The sequence below is a fragment of the Homarus americanus genome, unplaced genomic scaffold (genome assembly GCF_018991925.1).
Source record: "Homarus americanus isolate GMGI-L3 unplaced genomic scaffold, GMGI_Hamer_2.0 scaffold46197, whole genome shotgun sequence".
Taxonomy (NCBI): domain Eukaryota; kingdom Metazoa; phylum Arthropoda; class Malacostraca; order Decapoda; family Nephropidae; genus Homarus; species Homarus americanus.
In genome coordinates, this window is record NW_024723050.1 from 6,159,389 (window position 1) to 6,180,768 (window position 21,380).

General features: G+C 44.8%; 1 protein-coding gene across 1 annotated transcript in view; it reads left to right on the plus strand.

The window, feature by feature from the left end:
• The window catches only part of LOC121863312 (immunoglobulin domain-containing protein oig-4-like), a 40,941-nt gene that overhangs the window by 12,216 nt on the left and 7,345 nt on the right, over positions 1-21,380 (plus strand). Inside the window, exon 2 of the mRNA XM_042361931.1 lies at positions 16,943-17,160. Within this exon, the coding sequence (XP_042217865.1) occupies positions 16,984-17,160 (177 nt within the window). The 5' untranslated portion in view covers positions 16,943-16,983. The remainder of the gene's footprint in view (positions 1-16,942; positions 17,161-21,380) is intronic.

Consider the following 21,380-nt stretch of genomic DNA (forward strand, 5'->3'; position numbering starts at 1 on the left):
AAATAGTGTGGTGTGTGTGTGTGTGTGTGTGTGTGAACATACAACATGTTCTGGGCTTCACTATCACCATTCCAATCCGTTTATTTACACTATTACCATAATATGCAAACACCTTTGCGTGTAGGGAATACGTTAAGACAATTCCATTTGCTAATGAATGATAATGAGCATGAAGAAGACTGTCTCTCGCCTAGTAACATATAGATGTTAAAGTCACAATTTCCACTTGATCTCACCAAAGCTTTATGTGTAAGCGATAATATCAAAACAATATTTCATCGTTCTAGATTTAAAATGGAAAAATATTTTTCCATGTGTATTACCTGTACTGACAGCTAATACATTTACAGTAATTTTTATCTTTTACTACAGAGAAATTACTCACATAAATAGAATTTCCCTGAATGTACTGATGAATAATTCCAAGGAATTCAATCTTCCTTGACGCATTTGAGGGAAATTAATTTTCTAAGAAAGTTAGCAGAGTGAAAAGGCGGCCGTGGTGTGGGTCTTACAGTCGTTGTCCAGAAGCCACACCTCCAACACACGTCATCTGGGGCCCTACACTTCTTGGCTGGGTGACTGTACCGCTGACACTTGTAGCATCTGGTCGGTCGTGGGGTGTAGGGTTTCACTGGAACGGTGTCTCATCCCAGTGTAATCTTATCAGGGAGCTTGTCCAAGAATCTGACCACGGCGGAGGTAGACTCCCAGTTAAGTCGTGTTAATTTCCGTTCAGCGACGGCTCTATTACCGAGGAGCTCTTCTAGTTTGGTCTTCTCCATGTGTTTTATCTCGGTGTGTGAGATAAAACACACCGAGTTATCATCAAAATGAAGGTCCACTTTAACCGGGACGTTACTGATGACTTTGACGTCCTAAGTTGTTCAGCTTGTCCCCAGTTACCGAAGGTAACCACTCGGCCACCACTCGGCCTACGGACAACCTTGGTTACCCCTCGATCCCTGAAGAGGTGAAGAACCTCTTCAGGACGAGGAGGTTTAGCTTCTCAGTATGGGGGGGAGACTAGGTTCCAATCCACTCGCAATGTTAGCAGACTTAACTCACACTTTCGAAGAATAGAGAATAGGGGTGTGGGTGGTGAAGGGGTGGGGGTGGTGAAGGGGTGGGGGTGGTGAGGGGGTGGTGGGGTGGTGAGGATGTGGGGTGGTGAGGAGGTGGGGGTGGCTATGTTGTCACTCCGCCATGTGTGTTGACATCCCACGTGAGAAAGCTTTTGCATCGTGTTTTATTCTAATTCCTGAACTACTGTAAGCACAATGCTTAATGATATATTTGTTCAACTATTACATATTATGTGAACTGGACATTATTTTTGCAAACATGGTCAAGTTAGAGAGTTCGAGTGCTTTCTTTTACTAGACAAAAAGGCACATATGGTACACCGTTGACAGCCAGAATAATAAAACATATTCAACATTTTAACAAAGTTTTGTAAGAAACTCTGGACTCCTTTCTGCCTTACAAAAATTCCTCATCCTTGAGTTGCCTCCGGTACATCTCCACGCTCCCCTCCTCTTACGACGGCTTGTACACGGTATACAGTGCCCTGAACCCTCGTTTTCACTACACTTACAAAGAATAAAATATTTGTTTAAATATCCCCTAAAAGTATCTAAACAGGATGTCTTTTGACTGGAGTTACCAGGAACCAATATATGAATAAATATCGAATGTAGAAACGGGCCTTGGGAGGTGGGCCTTGAGGAGGAGTCACCTACTGTATGTACATACTGACGGGTACAAGTGGCTCGCTTTAAACACTACCAAGGCTATGACATGTGGTCTTTATCAGTTAGGGCCCCGATTAAGTCTGCCTTCACTTGACTAAACGTCACCTGTCACCCACTAGGTTTACTTTACGGCACAAATAAGAGAGCCTAAATGACGTCGAACTAAACACTGACTCTGTCGCAAGAGTAGACGCTTCTTTTATTATCATTTGTGGTGAAGTAATGAGGTACTGATCTTTAGGAATATGGACGGTGGTGGAGGTAGAGAGGGTGGAGCATGAGACTGTGTACACCACCTGCACGGCTGTGATCTTCAGACTAAAGGTGACGAGGCACACACCCGTCACCGCTGTGTTATGTCATCTGTGACGAAGGTTCTCAACACACTGTGACGCATATTATGAACACACACTGTGACGCGTATTATGAAAACACACTGTGACGCACATTATGAACACACACTGTGACGCATATTATGAAAACACACTGTGACGCACATTATGAACACACACTGTGACGCATATTATGAACACACACCGTGACGCATGTTCTGAACACATACACTATGACGCATGTTTTCTACACATACTGTGACGTAGGCTCTTAACACACATTGTAACGTAGACTCTTAACACACAACATGAAGTAGGCTCTTAACCCACACCGTGATGTAGGCTCTTCACATACACTGTAACGTAGGTTCTTAACACACACTGTAACGTAGGCTCTTAACACACACTGTAACGTAGGCTCTTAACACACACTGTAACGTAGGCTCTTAACACACACTGTGACGTAGGCTCTTAACACACACTGTGACGTAGGCTCTTAACACACACTGTGACGTAGGCTCTTAACACACACTGTAACGTAGGCTCTTAACACACACTGTAACGTAGGCTCTTAACACACACTGTGACGTAGGCTCTTAATACACACTGTGACGTACGCTCTTAACAAACACTGTGACGTAGGCTCTTAACACACACCTTGACTAGGCTCTTAACACACACTGTAACGCCTCTTACACCCCTGTGATGTAGGCTATTAACAAACACTGTGTCGTAGGCTCTTAACACACACTGTGACGTAGGCTCTTAACACACACTGTAACGTAGGCTCTTAACACACACTGTGACGTAGGCTCTTAACACACACTGTGACGTAGGCTCTTAACACACACCTTGACGTAGGCTCTTAACACACACCGTGACGTAGGCTCTTAACATACACTGTGATGTAGGCTCTTAACACACACTGTAACATAGGCTCTTAACACACACTGTAACGTAGGCTCTTAACACACACTGTAACGTAGGCTCTTAACACACACTGTAACGTAGGCTCTTAACACACACTGTGACGTAGGCTCTTAATACACACTGTGACGTAGGCTCTTAACACACACTGTGTCGTAGGCTCTTAACACACACCTTGACGTAGGCTCTTAACACACACTGTAACGTAGCCTCTTAATACACACTGTGACGTAGGCTATAAACAAACACAGTAACGTAGGCTCTTAACACACACTGTGACGTAGGCTCCTAACACACACTGTGACGTAGGCTCTTAACACACACACACTTATTCTGGTTGGCCATGTTAATATTCCTAACACTGCTTTTAACAAAAAAATAGATAATTATGGAGCACAAATTATACAGTATATAGGTATTAATCTGCCCTTTAACCGAATTAATTCCAGTAATGGAGGTTCACTTTCACACGAATTTCGGTCTTCCGTGCTGCTTCTCTTAACCAAACTACCAAACTGAAGTATCCTAAAACCGAACTTTTTTTCCGCAATCCCCTGTGCAAAAGTTCAAGGTTTAGAACGAGACCGAACTGAATTTTATCTCAAGGGAAGGGGTAAAAATATCCACAAAAGAAAATCCACCTCAAACAAAAATGTCCACCTTACATAGTGTTGGTAAAAATTCGACTCATGATCGACTATGTGGCAAGGGATTCGGTCACACAAGCTGGACTCGTAAACACTAGACCCAACATTTCCAAATCTAGCATAAGTGTTTCTGGCTGGCACAGACAACCTCTCAAACCAAACAGAACGTGAAACCGAACCTCTAACAAAAAAATCGATTATCATGAAGGTTTGGCTAACGCACGCGCGCGCGCACGCACGCACACGCACACACACACACGCACGCACACACACACACGCACACACACACACACACACACACACACACACACATCTTCAGAAAAGAAAAAAGGTCTTCTAGAACATAGGAAAAGGCCTTTTATATGTTCATCCGGTCGATGAAGGACTCAAATCGAGGTGGATGTTCTCACGAGAGAGAAAAGTTGGAGGTAATGAAGGCAACTTTCCCAATGTAGTTGAACTGAAGGTGTACTTCACATACAACAGTGGCGTCAGTCTACAACTGCCTCCATACCCTCACCTCTCACACAAGTCTTTAATTTTTAACTAAGTTTTTGCCGCTACAATAATGTTTTATTCACAATGGACTCTCTGCGGCTTAAACGGTTAGTGGCTACATGAAAAAATAATATATAGCTTTGCATTTGCAATGGTAATGCGCACAGATGATATTGAACCGTCACTAAGAATGAACAAGTGATCATAATGTTTGTATAAACACAATAATATACAGTACACGAGGAGCGAGTACCACACGGGGCGGTGTATGTAGGTCAAGGAGTCCGGGGGTCACCGCCACACCATCAGGGTGACCACACTAAGGCCAGCCTGCCCCCGCCAGTACGTACAATCAAAGACAAAAGTCGTGTCACGGTTTTGTTCGAATATTAAATATAACTCGTGAAAAATATGAAAGCCCCCTACCACAAGGCAGAGCGGACCAAAAATTTAGTCCTTCGGCATAAACTTTCACCAAATTTCACGACACGACTTTTGTCTTTCATAGTACACAACTTAACTTGTGCATCACCGAGGTTTGTTGACACTGTAAGAAAGACTTACTTCACTCCGTCATACAAGAGGACGATACTCGTAACATATAAAATAATCATTTCCAGGTCCACTCATGTTTCATCTTGCTGCCACAAACTCTACAACGATTTTAAACTTTATTTTGTAACTAATTTATATCCACAATTCTCTTGTGAACAAACACACACACACAAAAAATAAGGTAAGCAAATACCCAAATAAAATCCCTATACACATCGTGTTAAAAGTTCAGAATCATTGTCGACCCAGCTAAAGAAAAGTGGCCTAGTGACCTTTTCTTTCTTCCTTGGTTGTAATGTAAACTTCCGCCACAAACCTCATCAACTGTCATCCTCATAAAGAACGTCATTTTCTTATAATTCATATACTATACATGAAGTTTATCCAGATACACTGGTATTACTAGTAGTACAAGTACAGGTGTAAATATTACTAGTAGTACAAGTACAGGTGTAAATATTACTAGTAGTACAAGTACAGGTGTAAATATTACTAGTAGTACAAATTACAGGTGTAATATTACTATTAGTACAAGTACAAGTGTAAATATTACTAGTAGTACAAGTACAGGTGTAATATTACTAGTAGTACAAGTACAGGTGTAATATTACTGGTAGTACAAGTACAGGTGTAATATTACTAGTAGTACAAGTACAGGTGTAAATATTACTATTAGTATTAGTACAAGTGTAAATATTACTAGTAGTACAAGTACAGGTGTAAATATTACTAGTAGTACAAGTACAGGTGTAAATATTACTAGTAGTACAAGTACAGGTGTAAATATTACTAGTAGTACAAATTACAGGTGTAATATTACTATTAGTACAAGTACAGGTGTAAATATTACTAGTAGTACAAGTACAGGTGTAAATATTACTAGTAGTACAAATACATGTGTAAATATTACTAGTAGTACAAGTACAGGTGTAATATTACTATTAGTACAAGTACAAGTGTAAATATTACTAGTAGTACAAGTACAGGTGTAATATTACTAGTAGTACAAGTACAGGTGTAATATTACTGGTAGTACAAGTACAGGTGTAATATTACTAGTAGTACAAGTACAGGTGTAAATATTACTATTAGTATAGTACAAGTGTAAATATTACTAGTAGTACAAGTACAGGTGTAAATATAATTGAATGTACGTCTACAGAAGCTTCCATGTAGTGATAGTGCAGGTGCCGTCTTAACCGAGGAAAGAAGAGAAACAACCATACCCTACCTAACCTGGTCATACATGATAAATAAATGATGAGTGAACCTTCCTGACGGCATTCGTCACACCCGGCAGCCAGGTGGCCCCCACGAGCGACGCCGCGCCGCCCACTAATGACCACCCCCGTCACCACCCCGCCGTCACCCACACAAGCTGTCCATCCTGTAAAGCACAACGCACCAGGAGGTTTTCCAGCGGTCAGGTTGTAGCCGCCATGTCTCTATGGTCCACTTACCGGAGAGTGATGTCGTCCGGTGAGGTAGTACCCCCCTGCTGCGTGAACCTTCCTGACGGCATTCGTCACACCCGGCAGCCAGGTGGCCCCCACGAGCGACGCCGCGCCGCCCACTAATGACCACCCCCGTCACCACCCCGCCGTCACCCACACAAGCTGTCCATCCTGTAAAGCACAACGCACCAGGAGGTTTTCCAGCGGTCAGGTTGTAGCCGCCATGTCTCTATGGTCCACTTACCGGAGAGTGATGTCGTCCGGTGAGGTAGTGGACCCCCCTGCTGCGTGCGGCGACCACCTCCTCCTAGGTGTTCCTGGACGTGCACCTCTCTGCCCGCATCCTTCACACACACACACACACACACACACACACACACACACACACACACACACACACACACACACGGCTCGCTGACACCCTATCACATTTTGTTTACCCTCCGTACACGTCGATACACTAGCAGGTCACCCAAACAATTGCCAGTATTAAACACATCCTCCACGTTGTTTGTGTGGAGGTGTGTGGGCGTGGAGGTGTGTGGGCGTGGAGGTGTGTGGGCGTGGAGGTGTGTGGGCGTGGAGGTGTGTGGGTGTAGAGGTGTGAGGGTGTAGAGGTGTGAGGGTGTAGAGGTGTGTGGGTGTAGAGGTGTGAGGGTGTAGAGGTGTGAGGGTGTAGAGGTGTGAGGGTGTAGAGGTGTGTGGGTGTAGAGGTGTGAGGGTGTAGAGGTGAGGTGTGTGAGGGTGTGGCAGGTGTGTGGGTGTGGGGTGTGTGGGTGTATGCTGGTGTGGAGATGTGTGGGTGTGGAGGAGTGTGGGTGTGGGTGTGTGGGTGTAGGGGTGTGTGGGTGTATGCTGGTGTGGAATGTGTGGGTGTGGGGGAGTGTGGGTGTGGGGGTGTGTGGGTGTGGGGTGTGTGGGTGTGGGGGTGTGTGTGGTGTATGCTGGGGTGGAGATGTGTGTGGAGGGGAGTGTGGGTGTGGAGGGTGTGTGTGGGGTGAGCAGGTGTGTGGGGTGGACAGGGTGTGTGTGTGTGTGTGGGGTGGGCAGGTGTGTGTGTGTGGGGTGAGCAGGTGTGTGTGTGGGGTGAGCAGGTGTGTGTGTGTGGGGTGGGAGGGGGCACAGGAGGTGGGAGTGGAGTGGGTGTGTCTGTGTGTGTGGGTGTGTGAGAGGGTGTCGTCAGCTCCTCCATTACCATGTGCTGTGTGTTCACCTTCCGACAGTCAAGTTAATCCTGGAAGGGTCATCGTGCACACACACACACACACCTGGGACCCCCTTCCCCACACGACCCACATTCTGAACTTAAAATTTATTTTTTGGGAGAGGAGAAATGGTTATATCCGTCGCTCTTGACAACAACAACATACACAATATTAATAAGTTCTGGGCATTACAATACACAGATGACAGGAGAGAGAGAAGGCATGGGTGAACACTGGTTGGGAAAAGTGGTGGAAAGGAAGTGTAGAGGGAGGGGTGGAAAGAAGAAGGAAGAGGAGAAATGGGTGGATGAACGGAGGATGGGAGAGAGCGAATGAGAGAAATACAGAGAGGAGGGTAAGGATGAAGAGAACAAGGGAGAGAAGAAATGAATGGATGAAGGGAGGAAGGAGGATAGAAAGGGGGGAAAGGACAAGTGAGAACAGGGGAGAGGAGAAATGGATGGATGAAGGGAGGGAGGATGAGAAAGAATGAATGAGATGGATAGAGAGGGGGGGGGTGAAGAGAACAAAGAAGAGAAGGAATGAATGGTTGAAGGGAGGATGAGAGAGAATGATAGAGGGGAGGGAAGGACAAGATGAAGGGTAGGAAGAGGTGGGTCGGAGAGGAAGCAACAATCTGTGGAGGGTCATTCAGTGTCAGTGTTCATCAATTACCATGAGTGGCGGGACAGTGATTGTCCTGTTCACTGTCACTCATGATCCGGCGCCACTCACGTCACTCTATCTCATACACACACACACACACACACACGTACGTCACTCTACCACACACACAACCCGCTACTCACGTCACTCTACCACACACACATTGTCGGGGTGGTGTGGAGGCTCTCTGTTTGCCCAACACTTACCGACCTTGAAAAAAGTCGACAAACCTCATAATTCGACTTCCTGATCGTAATGAACATTCCTCTGTCACATTCGATCTCTCTTTGACCTCTACCTCACTATACACTACATTACATCTTCCAACTGGGCAGGTCCACCTTTAACTTCTCACTCTAAAGGTCTACTGTGGTACTTCGGAGGTCTGCCTTGTGCAACTCTTAGAGACTCCTTGTGATGGCTATTGCTTCACCGGCCGCGATGCCTTCGAGTGAGGTGACCACTACAGTGATTCACGTACTCGTGCTCTGATTCAAGTCGTGTGTGAGATAGAGCCTATCAGACTATGAAACTCTTCCTTACTCTTGATTCTGTCTATCTTTGTTACCACTCGGAAGCAACACAAAGCTGTTCTTCAACAAGCCTAGCGCACATACACCTGAAGAAAGTGTGCAGAATTAACTTCACCTAATAAATCTTTCTGGTCCTATGAAACTCTTCCTTACTCTTGATTCTGTCTATCTTTGTTACCACTCGGAAGCAACACAAAGCTGTTCTTCAACAAGCCTAGCGCACATACACCTGAAGAAAGTGTGCAGAATTAACTTCACCTAATAAATCTTTCTGGTCCTCAGCCAAAAGCTTCTCGCCTCTTCTTCCCTTGTCTCGCTGTGGTCAAGATACATTAAAACAAATTCTCCTCTAATTCTACTTTCGGCGATTCGAACTTTAATCATCATCCTCCACCGCCTCCCACTGTACCTACGTCATCCCTTTACGCGAGGTCTGCTATGTCCACTCTTCCCTGGAAATGGGCAAGACTTATGTCCAGGAGGACCGCTCCTCTGCCTCCGTTTCAATCATTTCTAATCCATGAAACTTTCCTCAACTCACGCTTTCTTAAATCACTTGACCCACAGCAAGATCTAACGGCCAAGTATCATACGTAATCCACAACCGTTCTCCTTTAGGTATTCGGAAAGCATCGTTGTCGTGGCCCTCTACATCTACAGAACACTCTACAAAGTGTGGCACAAGTCGTTATTTTCTACACTTCCGTGATTTTTTCGGGTTCATCTCTGTGGTGGTATATGGTTAAACTTCTTACCTCTATCCAACTTTCATACTTTCCACCCATTAAATTAAAAAAAAACACGTCAGTTGAGCTCAACAATAACAGGTGCCACACAGATCTCACACATCATATAAGGAGCTGTACTCTCTTGTCTGGGGTTGAGTCTTCTCCCACCCTCCAGACTCTTCTATCGTTCTCTTCACCGCAGTATCGGTTCTCTCTCTATTAACAAATATCAATTCCTTCCTCCGACACATACGATGTCTAGTCCAGCCCCTTGAGGATACACAACCTTATAATGTTTCACCCTTTCCTTCTACAGCCAAACTTTTCTCCTCTCTTGTGTTGTTCTTCCCGGCAGTGCCACGTTGGTCTTATAAAAAAATACATCCAGGCAGTCACCTTACGACCATACATTACCTACCACTCACGTCACTACCATACATTACCCATCACTAACGTCACTACCATACACAATCAGTCGATGAACCACGCGTCACTCTAATATATCCCCGCTGGTGATGATTTCGTCTGATTGGTGATGACTTGTCAAAACATCGCCCGTAAAAAGGTTGAGCAAAACTTTAATGATAAATCATATAAATACTATCGGCTGATGAGGACACAAGCCTGATTCCGTATCATATAGGTGTACAGGACTTTGGGTGTACAGTGGGGTGGGCCCTGGGTGTACATGTAGTGGGGTGGGCCCTGGGTGTACATGTAGTGGGGTGGGCCCTGGGTGTACATGTAGTGGGGTGGGCCCTGGGTGTACAATGAAAGACAAAAGTCGTGTCGTGAAATTTGGTGAAACATATGCCGAAGGGCTAAGCTTTTGGTGCGCTCTGCCTTGTGGTAGGGGGCTCTCATAATGTTTCACGAGTTATATTTAATCTTTGGTCAAAACCGCGACACGACTTTTGTCTTGATTGTATATGTAGTGGACCCAGGGTATATATGTAGTCGACCCTGGGTATACATGTAGTGGACCCTGGGTGTACATGTAGTGGACCCTGGGTGTACATGTGACCCATGGGGTGGGGTCCTGGTGTACATGTAGTGACCCCATACACATAGTGGACCTGGTGCATGGTGCTGCATATATAGGACCCTGTACATGTAGGACCCTGGGTGTACATGTAGGGTGGACCCTGGGTACATCCTGTGACATGGTGGACCCTGGGCATACATGCAGTGGACCTCATACATGTAGTGGACCCTGGGTGTACATGTAGTGGACCCTGGGTGTACATGTAGTGGACCCTGGGTATACATGTAGTGGACCCTGGGTGCACATGTAGTGGACCCTGGGTGCACATGTAGTGGACCCTGGGTGTAGAATATCGAGGTTGTCCCGTGGTAAGGAAGCGTGTAGTTACAATAACCACCCCATGTTAGAAGCCTGGCGGGAGGTGACAAAGGGGAAAGGTGTAGGAGCTCCTGTGTAAAGGTCGAATATTAGAAGGATGAATGAAGGTGAAGGAGTAGGACTTCAAGTTGTATCTGGTCAGCCATGGAAGAGTGCGGGTGAAAGTACAGAAGAACCAGGGTGTAGGTGTACAGGGTGAGGTGTAATTACAACCAAAGGTGACTGAAGGTGTAGGTGTAGAGGCCCATGGTTATAACTCGTTTTAGTGTAGGCTTGTGTCTTGTGTGGTGGTGCTCTGAGTGTCTCCCACAGCCGCAGGAAAAAAGGGCAGCAGCAGCATGGTCAGGATCAACAACAGTAGGAAGCAGGAGGAAGAGGAGGGACAAATGCAGGAATAAGAGGTGCAGCAGGAGAAGGAGAAGAGACAGCAGCAGCTCGGGAGATAATGGCCGCCCTGCCTCACTGACTGGTGGATTACTCTCACCCAACAGCTGCCCTACCCCCTCCCCTCCCCTCTCCCCAAAACCCCTTACTCGTGTCTCAGGGTCAAGGAGACAGAAGGATCACTTGTGAGAGGAGGGGGTGATCCTTTGTGGGGAAGGAGGGGGTGTCTTCTGGATAGGGGCGAGTCTTTATGCGGGGGGCAAAACTTTTGGGGGAGGAGGCAGGTGGTCATGAGAGAGAGAGAGAGAGAGAGAGAGAGAGAGAGAGAGAGAGAGAGAGAGAGAGAAAGAGAGAAAGAGTGAGAGAGAAAGAGAGAGAGAGAGAGAGAGAGAGAGAGAGAGAGAGAGAGAGAGAGAGAGAGAGAGAGAGAGAGAGAGAGAGGGTTAGCGGTAAAATAATTATAAATTGTGGTAAAATGGGAAGAGTGGAACCTGGTGACTTATAACTAAATAAAGAGGGATGATGGAGGGAGTAATGGTCATCACTAGGAGGAGGAGGAGGAGGAGAGGGGAAGAAGATGGTGGAGGAGGAGATAGAGGAGGAGGAGGAGGAGGATGCTGACGGTGCTAATGAGTCATAAAAAAACACGAAAGTATGTGTGTGTGTGTATGTGTGTATGTGTGTGTGTGTGTGTTGATATACCCTTGAGGTCGACATGTTACAGATAAAATAAACTGAGGAGCTTTTTAACCGCCATAAACAACAGCTCAACACAGCAACTCTCAATAGCTCAGCTAGGTGTAACTCTTATGGTACTGAACAATTTAACGTGTAAATTTTCTGCCTAGATCAAGTTTACTACAGAAAATAGTGTTACGTGTCGAGGTCTGGCACCAGGATACACAGTCACCCACCCCACACTCGACCCGCCTGCAGAGTTTTGCTGACTCTCGCAAGACGTTTTCTACAACAACTACACGCCGCGTATATGATTTAGATTAATAACCAACACGCTATATATCCCCGAACGCCTCCATCTCTCGGCTAAATATCAAGGGCGCTGACAACCTGTTTATAGAGATTTCATGAAAGAAAAACAGCTGGCAAAACACCACCTTTCAAGAGTTATTGTATTCACACACAAGAATGGCCACGGACGCGGCCACGGACGCGTATAATTTCATATCTCGAGAATTCGTTCTGGAATATATTAATTATATTCCAGAACGAATTATTAATTCAAATTTTGTTACAGGATGATAAACCGACGAAATAATTCCAAAAGCCACACAAAAATATATGATAATAAAAGCAGGAGTTGAATGTAAGCCGCGAGGAGAACACACCCTGACCTGAGGATCATTAGGGACTGAGGCAGGAGACCGGGACACGGTGAGTGAGCCACAATACCGTTGGTGGCGCTGACGGGGTAGGAGGGTGTGCTGAGGGGGGATTCAGCGGCTCCGGATGTCGGCAATCTCCCGGCTGTTAAAAGAGGTCGTTACGATACGTGCCATTGGCCAAATATCGACCTAACAGCCACGGGAGGCCGGGGGAGGTGGGGGTGGGACGGCGAGGCGCTGCACCTGCCCAAGATGTCAGGATAAAGCAGGGTGGTCGAGGGAGGGGGGGGGGGGAGCAGATGAGGTGTTTCTCTTGTTCATTAAGTCAGGGACTGTGATGTACCTCTGGCAGTGGGACCCCATGTACACCCGCCCCCCACAGTGATGGGCCCAGGGCTCCCCTCCTCCAGCAGTGGACCCTGCAGCCCACCCCCCACAGTGATGGGCCCCGGGCTGTTCCACACCCATGCAAGAGTGGAGGGCGCGGTCACTACGGTAGGCAACAGAAAGCGAGGAAACAGATGAAGGAGAAGAGAGTGATAACGAGGATGTAAATAGGGATGGAGGTAGAGTTTATATATATATATATATATATATATATATATATATATATATATATATATATATATATATATATAAGAGAGAGAGTATGTATGATTAGATAACTGTCGTCCTCACCTACAACTGAAGAAACGTATCTACCAATGACAAGAGAGTGTAAAGGTACGGGCGGCTCCCTTCCTCTCACGGTTCCATCCCCCACACGCACACACCCTAACTTTTGTCAACTTGATTCATTCTTGCACAAAACTTTCATTTCCCCTCCCCCCCCCGCCTCAATTCCCCACCCTTCGATACTCCATTAAAAGTTGTTCTTGTTTTCCGATGCAATTTGTGAAAGATATATTGGCATCAGTCAATAGCTAATAAAACATCTTTCTCGCTGCTCGAAAATTAAACTGACAGACAATAACCAACGTTCCAGTGTTGTGTTCGAGTAGTGTCTGTCAACGCTGTGTTCCAACTTTGTGATACATTGGTGTGTGGCATCATGTTCCAGTGCATGTAGTGCTGGTGCACTGCCCAGCGAAACAGTAGTGTTGCATCACGTTCCAGGTAACAGTAGTGTTGGTGTATCACGTTCCAGTGTACAGTAGTGTTGGTGCATCACGTTCCAGTATACAGTAGTGTTGGTGCATCACGTTCCAGTGTACAGTAGTGTTGGTGCATCACGTTCCAGTGTACAGTAGTGTTGGTGCATCACGTTCCAGTATACAGTAGTGTTGGTGCATCACGTTCCAGTGTACAGTAGTGTTGGTGCATCACGTTCCAGTATACAGTAGTGTTGGTGCTTCACGTTCCAGTAACATCCAGAGTCTGTCATTGGGTTACACGTCTGAGCTCGTCTGGCGCCCTACCCTACCTGCCAAACTTCAAACACGCCCCCCAGTTCTGCCTCCTATTGTTCAACTGTTAAGGTCTAAGGGGGTGTATAAGGAGGGCGGTGGGGGAACTGGAGTTGATATTTATTGAACAAGAATCCATGAAACAGGTGACATGTGTCTTTTGTTTCGTATTATACAGTCAGCTAGTTCACCCCCCAAAAAATACTAAGTCATTAAGATTGACCAAAACTATAACTCAATAACACAAACAAAGGTTCGGGTGTCAGGTGTCGGAGGTATGAGGGTGATGGTGTTGTAAAATGAGGGGTGAGGGTATTGTAGGATGAGGGTGAGGGTGTTGTAGTATGGGGTGAGGGTATTGTAGGATGAGGGTGAGGGTATTGTAGTATGGGATGAAGGTATTGTAGGATGAGGGTGAGGGTGTTGTAGTATGGGATGAAGGTATTGTAGGATGAGGGTGAGGGTGTTGTAGTATGGGATGAAGGTATTGTAGGATGAGGGGTGAGGGCATGGTAAGGGGATGAAGGTGATGCAGGATGAGGGGTGAGGGTATTAGAAGGGGATGAAGGTATTGTAGGGTGAGGTGAGGTGTTGTAGGGTATGGGATGAACAGTATTGTAGGATGAGGGGTGAGGTATTGTAGTATGGGATGAAGGTACAGGATGAGGGTGAGGTGTTGTAGTATGGGATGAAGGCATTGTAGGATGAGGGTGAGGGTATTGGTAGCATGGGGTGTAGGTTGGTATTGTAGGACAGAGGGTGAGGTATTGTAGTATGGGATGAAGGTATTGCAGGATGGGGGTGTGAGGGTGTTGTAGCAGGATGAAGGTATTGTAGGATGAGGGTGAGTGGGTATTGTAGCATGGGGGTGAGGGAAGCCAGGAAGTATGGGATGAAGGTATTGTAGTATGTAGATGAAGGTATTGGTAGGGATGAGGGTGAGGGTGTTTAGTATGGGATGAAGGTATTGTGAGGATGAGGGTGAGGGCACAGGTAGTATGGGATGAAGGCATTGTAGGATGAGGGGTGAGGGTGTTGTAGTATGGGATGAAGGTATTAGGATGAGGGTGAGGGGTGTTGTAGTATGATGAAGGTATTGTAGGATGAGGGTGAGGGTAAGCGAAAGGGATGAAGGTATTGTAGGATGAGGGTGAGGGTGTTGTAGTATGGGATGAAGGTATTGTAGGATGAGGGTGAGGGTGTTGTAGTATGGGATGAAGGTATTGTAGGATGAGGGTGAGGGTGTTGTAGTATGGGATGAAGGTATTGTAGGATGAGGGTGAGGGTGTTGTAGTATGGGATGAAGGTATTGTAGGATGAGGGTGAGGGTGTTGTAGTATGGGATGAAGGTATTGTAGGATGAGGGTGAGGGTGTTGTAGTATGGGATGAAGGTATTGTAGGATGAGGGTGAGGGTGTTGTAGTATGGGATGAAGGTATTGTAGGATGAGGGTGAGGGTGTTGTAGTATGGGATGAAGGTATTGTAGGATGAGGGGTAGAGGGGTGTTGTAGTATGGGATGAAGGTATTGTAGGATGAGGGTGAGGGTGTTGTAGTATGGGGTGAGGGTATTGCAGGATGAGGGGTGAGGGTATTGTAGTATGGGATGAAGGTATTGTAGGGTGAGGGTGTTGTAGTATGGGATGAAGGTATTGTAGGATGAGGGTGAGGGTGTTGTAGTATGGGATGAAGGTATTGTAGGATGAGGGTGAGGGTATTGTAGTATGGGATGAAGGTATTGTAGGATGAGGGTGAGGGTGTTGTAGTAGGGGATGAAGGTATTGTAGGATGAGGGTGAGGGTATTGTAGTATGGGATGAAGGTATTGTAGGATGAGGGTCAGGATGAGGGTCAGGATGAGGGGGTGTGGTGTAGGCTTGACACACAACACCAGCAGTACGTGGACCAGGACAACACCGCCAGGGCCTAGTAACACACATTAATGTTATATCTAGACTCGTGTAAGTGGTTCCCCTATAAAATCACATGTGTGTTTTCCAATGGATTTGTGATATTTTTGGCCAGCTGAAACCCCATTAATTGGTGTAAAATAAGAACTGTCCATACACACCACAAATAAACAAAGCTTTGATATTATTGTGTTGATGATAATGGAATTTTTAAATAGCATTTTCTTATGTCGTATCCAGCTGTGAACATTCTTTTCTACACTAAGTATGTGAAAGGTTGTACGAGCCTCAAAGCGAAAGGCACTATCCTGGTACTCGACCCACAACAATTAGGTTTCCAAAGACAAGCCTGGTTAAGCTTAAAAGAAACAGCTGGCAAAGGTTGGCAGTCTGGGCTAGGCTAAGACAAACATCCGAACACACCTGGTGAATAATATCCATATAACAACAATATTCAGAGGGCGTCGGAGTGGACAAAGACTCGATGCCTGTCATTGAAATGGGAAGTGGTGATACGATCAAGAGTGGGACCAGGGTAGTGTGATAGTAGACATGTATAAGTGTGACCCATTCAGCTGCTGGACTCCTGCCAACACTCACTCTACTTCTTTCAATATCTCTGTTACTCATTTTTTCCATTTTCTGTTTCACTTTCAACACATGAAATCCTCCGGGAATGTCTCCGACGTGTGTGTCTCATATTGTTGTTCTGACAGTACTTTTCATGACAAGTGACACCAGTCATGAATAAGTACTCACTCAATCCTGGGTTTACGAGGGGAAGGACTGGAAGGGTGCAGTGTGAGTATTGGAAGACCTAAGAACATAAGAACATAAGAATGGAGGAAACTGCAGCGGGCCTATTGGCCCATACTGGGCAGTCCCGTTTACACCCAACCCCTATGAACTGAGGAGACTCTACACTGCCATGGGTTAGTTATGTAAACATTCAGCAAAAATGCCGTATACATCGACCAGAATTTACTATATATTGATCGTACCGCTCCAGGAAAAGTCTACCACGACTTAAGGAAGTAGAACAACCACTATCATTTATAATGCTTAACAACAAATTTAATTTTTTTATTACAGTTCAATGTCCTTATACTCTCAATAACATTTAAACCCTCTACTAACCCACTTAACTCCAGGTGAACATGGTGATGGTAATGGAGGTACAGGTAAGGCCACGTTATACTGTATGTTAAGACAGTGTGTAACGATGTGTCATGCCGGCAGGTGTATGGCCCTGAGGTGATCGTGGCACAAGCGGCATCATCATGAAGGCATATTGGGCGTGGGTGGTGCTGCTGCTGGTGCTGGTGGTGAGCGTGGGCGTCACCGAAGGCAAGAGGGGCAAAGGCCGCGGCAAGAAAGGACGCAAGAACATGAGTAACCGAGGCAGCATCACCAAGTTCAAATCTGAGGACAGCCGAGCCTACTACAACCACAATGGCGTAAGTGACATCCATCTCATTCCTAACTCAATTACCAGAGGCTTCACTTTCACTCCACTTGTACCTCGTGACTTAATTAATGTGTGTAGGTATAACACGATTCAAGTTATCAACAGTACTCCTAATACTTGATATACTGTACGTCAAAACACACTACTTTGCAAGAGTTTTTTTTTATACTTATTACCTTAAAACAAAACAAGCCTTTCTTACATCACATTTCCATAAAGCACACTCACACACACATATTTTTACGTGAACAAAGACACAATAACCACTGTAGTTTCACTGGTCACTGTAGGTTCATTTAGCATCAAAGTAACACAGTTCAATTAAAGGGAAAAGCACCAGGAAAACACACACAACAATATCTACAGTATATACACCGAAAGACTCACCCTTCCCCACACGAAGACGCAAGAAGTTGATAACACTGAACGCTAACACAACGTACTGTAATATTAAGTCAACATATTGGGAAAAATATACAGACCAAGGGAGCTTTTCTGACAGAACAATGGAGCTTACACATAACAAACCCAAAATTTTTATTGCACGACAATCCGATTACTGGTATTGACTTTACTGTGTTGTGTTGTGTTGTGTTGCGTTGTTTGTGTGAGAGAATAGCTGAGTGCATGAGTAGCACTGTGTAATAATAATAATAATAATAATAATAATAATAATAATAACAACTACTGTATGACACAAAGCACAGTGGAGCTCTCGGGTAGTGACTGTGAACCTGACACTGTACCTGCACGAAACACTCATCGTCGTGTGGGTGAGGTGACACGTACTAATAAGTCTCAACAAAATGCATCCATAATTGTAAGACCACCTACAAACACCCCCTACCCACAGACTCAGCATGGGTGACATTAAGAACACTGACCATAACTGACTGAAGAACACAAAATAAAGGTACTCACAACCTCTCGCCTGGGTCACGGTCATCCTTACCTGTAACAAGAAAGAAACATTTAGAAAACAATATTTGGAGGCAGGACGAGGGGTCTATCTTACCTTGCATTACCTATATTAATAATGACTTAGATGAAATAATGATCAAGTCTCAAGCGGGCAGTGCGTCCCTACAGTTCATGTGTACATATTGAATGGCATAAAGGTGAGGGGACAGGTGTGAGTAGTCATCATTGTGTTGGGTTCCTCTCTTATACTTGTGGTCTTATCCACAAGATGGTCACCACCATAACCGTCCCCCTGCCTCCTCTAGAGTATGCATTAAGCTGTCAGCATAATGGAACAAACACCTGTTTCTTACTCCTTACAGTATATTATTCAAATAATTTTTTCGGTCCAGAACAAATATATCTTATCAAAAACACCAGACATGAGTTGCCGAGTCATGAAGGGCTAGAATCATGTGTCACATTTTCATTACGAAGATATCAGAGTTCATACTGCCTGAACTCATACTTCAAATGAATAAATACTTCATCGACGAGTCATGTCATCCCAAGTACTCATGAACTGTCAATGCACGATTTTTTTACATACGAGGGGAGAGACACATGTACAGTCTCCGAACACTGATGGAGACAGCTGGCAACTCAAGGCCGTTTGTGTTTACTATAGTTCATAGTAAAAATTATGAATAGATGTGAAGGTGATCGGTGAATGGTTACTTAGTTCCCCGTTGCTTAATTAAATAGTTGGGGTTTTTTGTTTCGTATTACTGTATATTATACTACGTACTATGGTAAACAAACGGCCTTGAGTTGCCAGCTGTCTCCAGCAGTGTTCGAAGAATCTTGAACGAGACTGTACCACTCGACTTCAGGTACAGATTACTGCATTGTACTTATCCCGTTATCACAAACTTCTTCCATTACAATAATAAGTGAGGAAACTGTAGACAACTGTGTTCACCCATACTTGATATGGATGATAACATGAAGTTGGGAAATATTGGTCGTTTAAGGTAAAAAAGACAGTAGATCAAGAATGGAATACCTCCCTTTTAAAAGGGGATAGCGAACTGTTGATTAACAAGATGTAACAAAGTATTGGTATAAAGTTTAGCAGTAAAGGTGTGACAACGACCCATCCTCCAGCTGCCAACAGCCACACCATAACTGACAGTGACCACCTCTAGGAAGACCAATATCGTTTGCCCGCCTTATTTACACAAGATTTTCAGGATATTCCTATATATTTCTTGAAACTATATAGTCCAATAAAATGAAAATTAGCCAGACATCATCATCGATAATAACTAACCACGTAACTAGTCAGCAACACACTATCTGTCAAATTAGTTGCACCATGAACTATAGTGTTAAGCTCGGCTCGTAAGTCACGGACACCTAAGTGATCACTAGAAAATGTTTGCACAAGATCTGTGATATAACTGTGATATAACTGTGATATAACTGTGATATAACTGACGGCTGATTGAAAGTCTATCATCAATAAGAATGTTTTATCTGTACCATAATACTCAACACTGTACCAATAAACTCAACACCAGCTGTTAATACGTCTGTTACGTCACACTCCTGATAAAACACATTAAAGTGTAGCATAGAATATTTTCTCACGACTTTCTGTTTCCTCTTTCTTAGACTGTCACCTTTAAAACGCGCTACACAAACACACACCCGCACAAGTGCAAACAAACTCGTACTCATAAACGTATCTAAACAAGCGCGCGCACACAGACACACATACACACACACATACATCGAGACTTAAACAAAAACCCAAAAATAAAAATAAACAAAAACAAGCTTCGAGAGAGCCAAAAACACTCTGTCTCACTATTGTTAAGAGATTCATGGGGGCGAAAAAGTCTTCACACACTTGACACCAATTACTGCCAAGTGTGTCTCTCAGTACACTCCCACAAGACAACATCACCTGCCACTATACACTAATGACGGCCCACACAACACTATACCTTAACACACCATAACTAACACCACCTTAACTAACACTAAACTAATTTTACATATACTAAGTATGGTGTAGTGAGAAGGTGGTGTTAGGGTGGTGTTAGCAAGGGTAGTGTTAGATAGGGTAGTGTTAGATAAGGTGGTGTTAGACAGAGTGGTGTTAGCAAGGGTAGTGTTAGCAAGGGTAGTGTTAGATAGGGTAGTGTTAGATAGGGTAGTGTTAGATAGGGTAGTGTTAGCAAGGGTAGTGTTAGATAGGGTAGTGTTAGATAGGGTAGTGTTAGATAGGGTAGTGTTAGCAAGTGTGGTGTTAGATAGGGTAGAGTTAGATAGGGTAGTGTTAGCAAGGGTAGTGTTAGCAAGGGTAGTGTTAGATAGGGTAGTGTTAGCAAGGGTAGTGTTAGATAGGGTAGTGTTAGCAAGGGTAGTGTTAGATAGGGTAGTGTTAGCAAGGGTAGTGTTAGATAGGGTAGTGGTGGAACAAGATGAGTGTTGGATGGAGTGGTGTTGGATGAGGGTAGTGTTAGATGAGGTGGTGTTAGATATAGATGAGTGTTGGATAGAATTGAGTGTTTAGATAGGAGAGTGTTAGATAAGATTGGTGTTAGCAATTGGTGTTAGATAGGGTCGTGTTGGATGGGGTAGTGTTGGATAGGGTAGTGTTGGATAGGAGTAGTGTTAGATAGGGTAGTGTGAGATAGGGTGGTGTTGTTGGATAGGGAGTGAGTGTTAGATGGGGTAGTGTTAGGTAAAGGTGGTGTAAGGTGTGATGTTAGATGGGGTGTAGTGTGTAAAGGGTGAGTATTAGATATAGGGTAGTGTTAGCAAAGGGTAGTGTTAGATAGGGCTGAGTGTTAGATAGGGTAGTGTGTTGCGGATAGAGTTTAGTGTGTGGGATAGGGTGGTGTTAGATAGAATTGGTGTTAGATAGGGTAGTGTTAAGATGAGGTGGTGTTGGATAGGAGTGAGTGTTAGATAGGTGAGGTGTTAGACAGAGTGGGTGTTAGATAGGAGTGGTGTTAGATAGGGTAGTGTTAGATAGGGTGGTGTTAGATAGGGTGGAGTTAGATAGGGTAGTGTTAGATAGGGTGGTGTTAGCAAGGGTAGTGTTAGATAGGGTAGTGTTAGATAAGGTGGTGTTAGACAGAGTGGTGTTAGATAGGGTGGTGTTAGACAGAGTGATGTTAGATAGGGTGGAGTTAGATAGGGTGGTGTTAGCAAGGGTAGTGTTAGCAAGGGTAGTGTTAGATAGGGTAGTGTTAGATAGGGTGGTGTTAGATAAGGTGGTGTTAGACAGAGTGG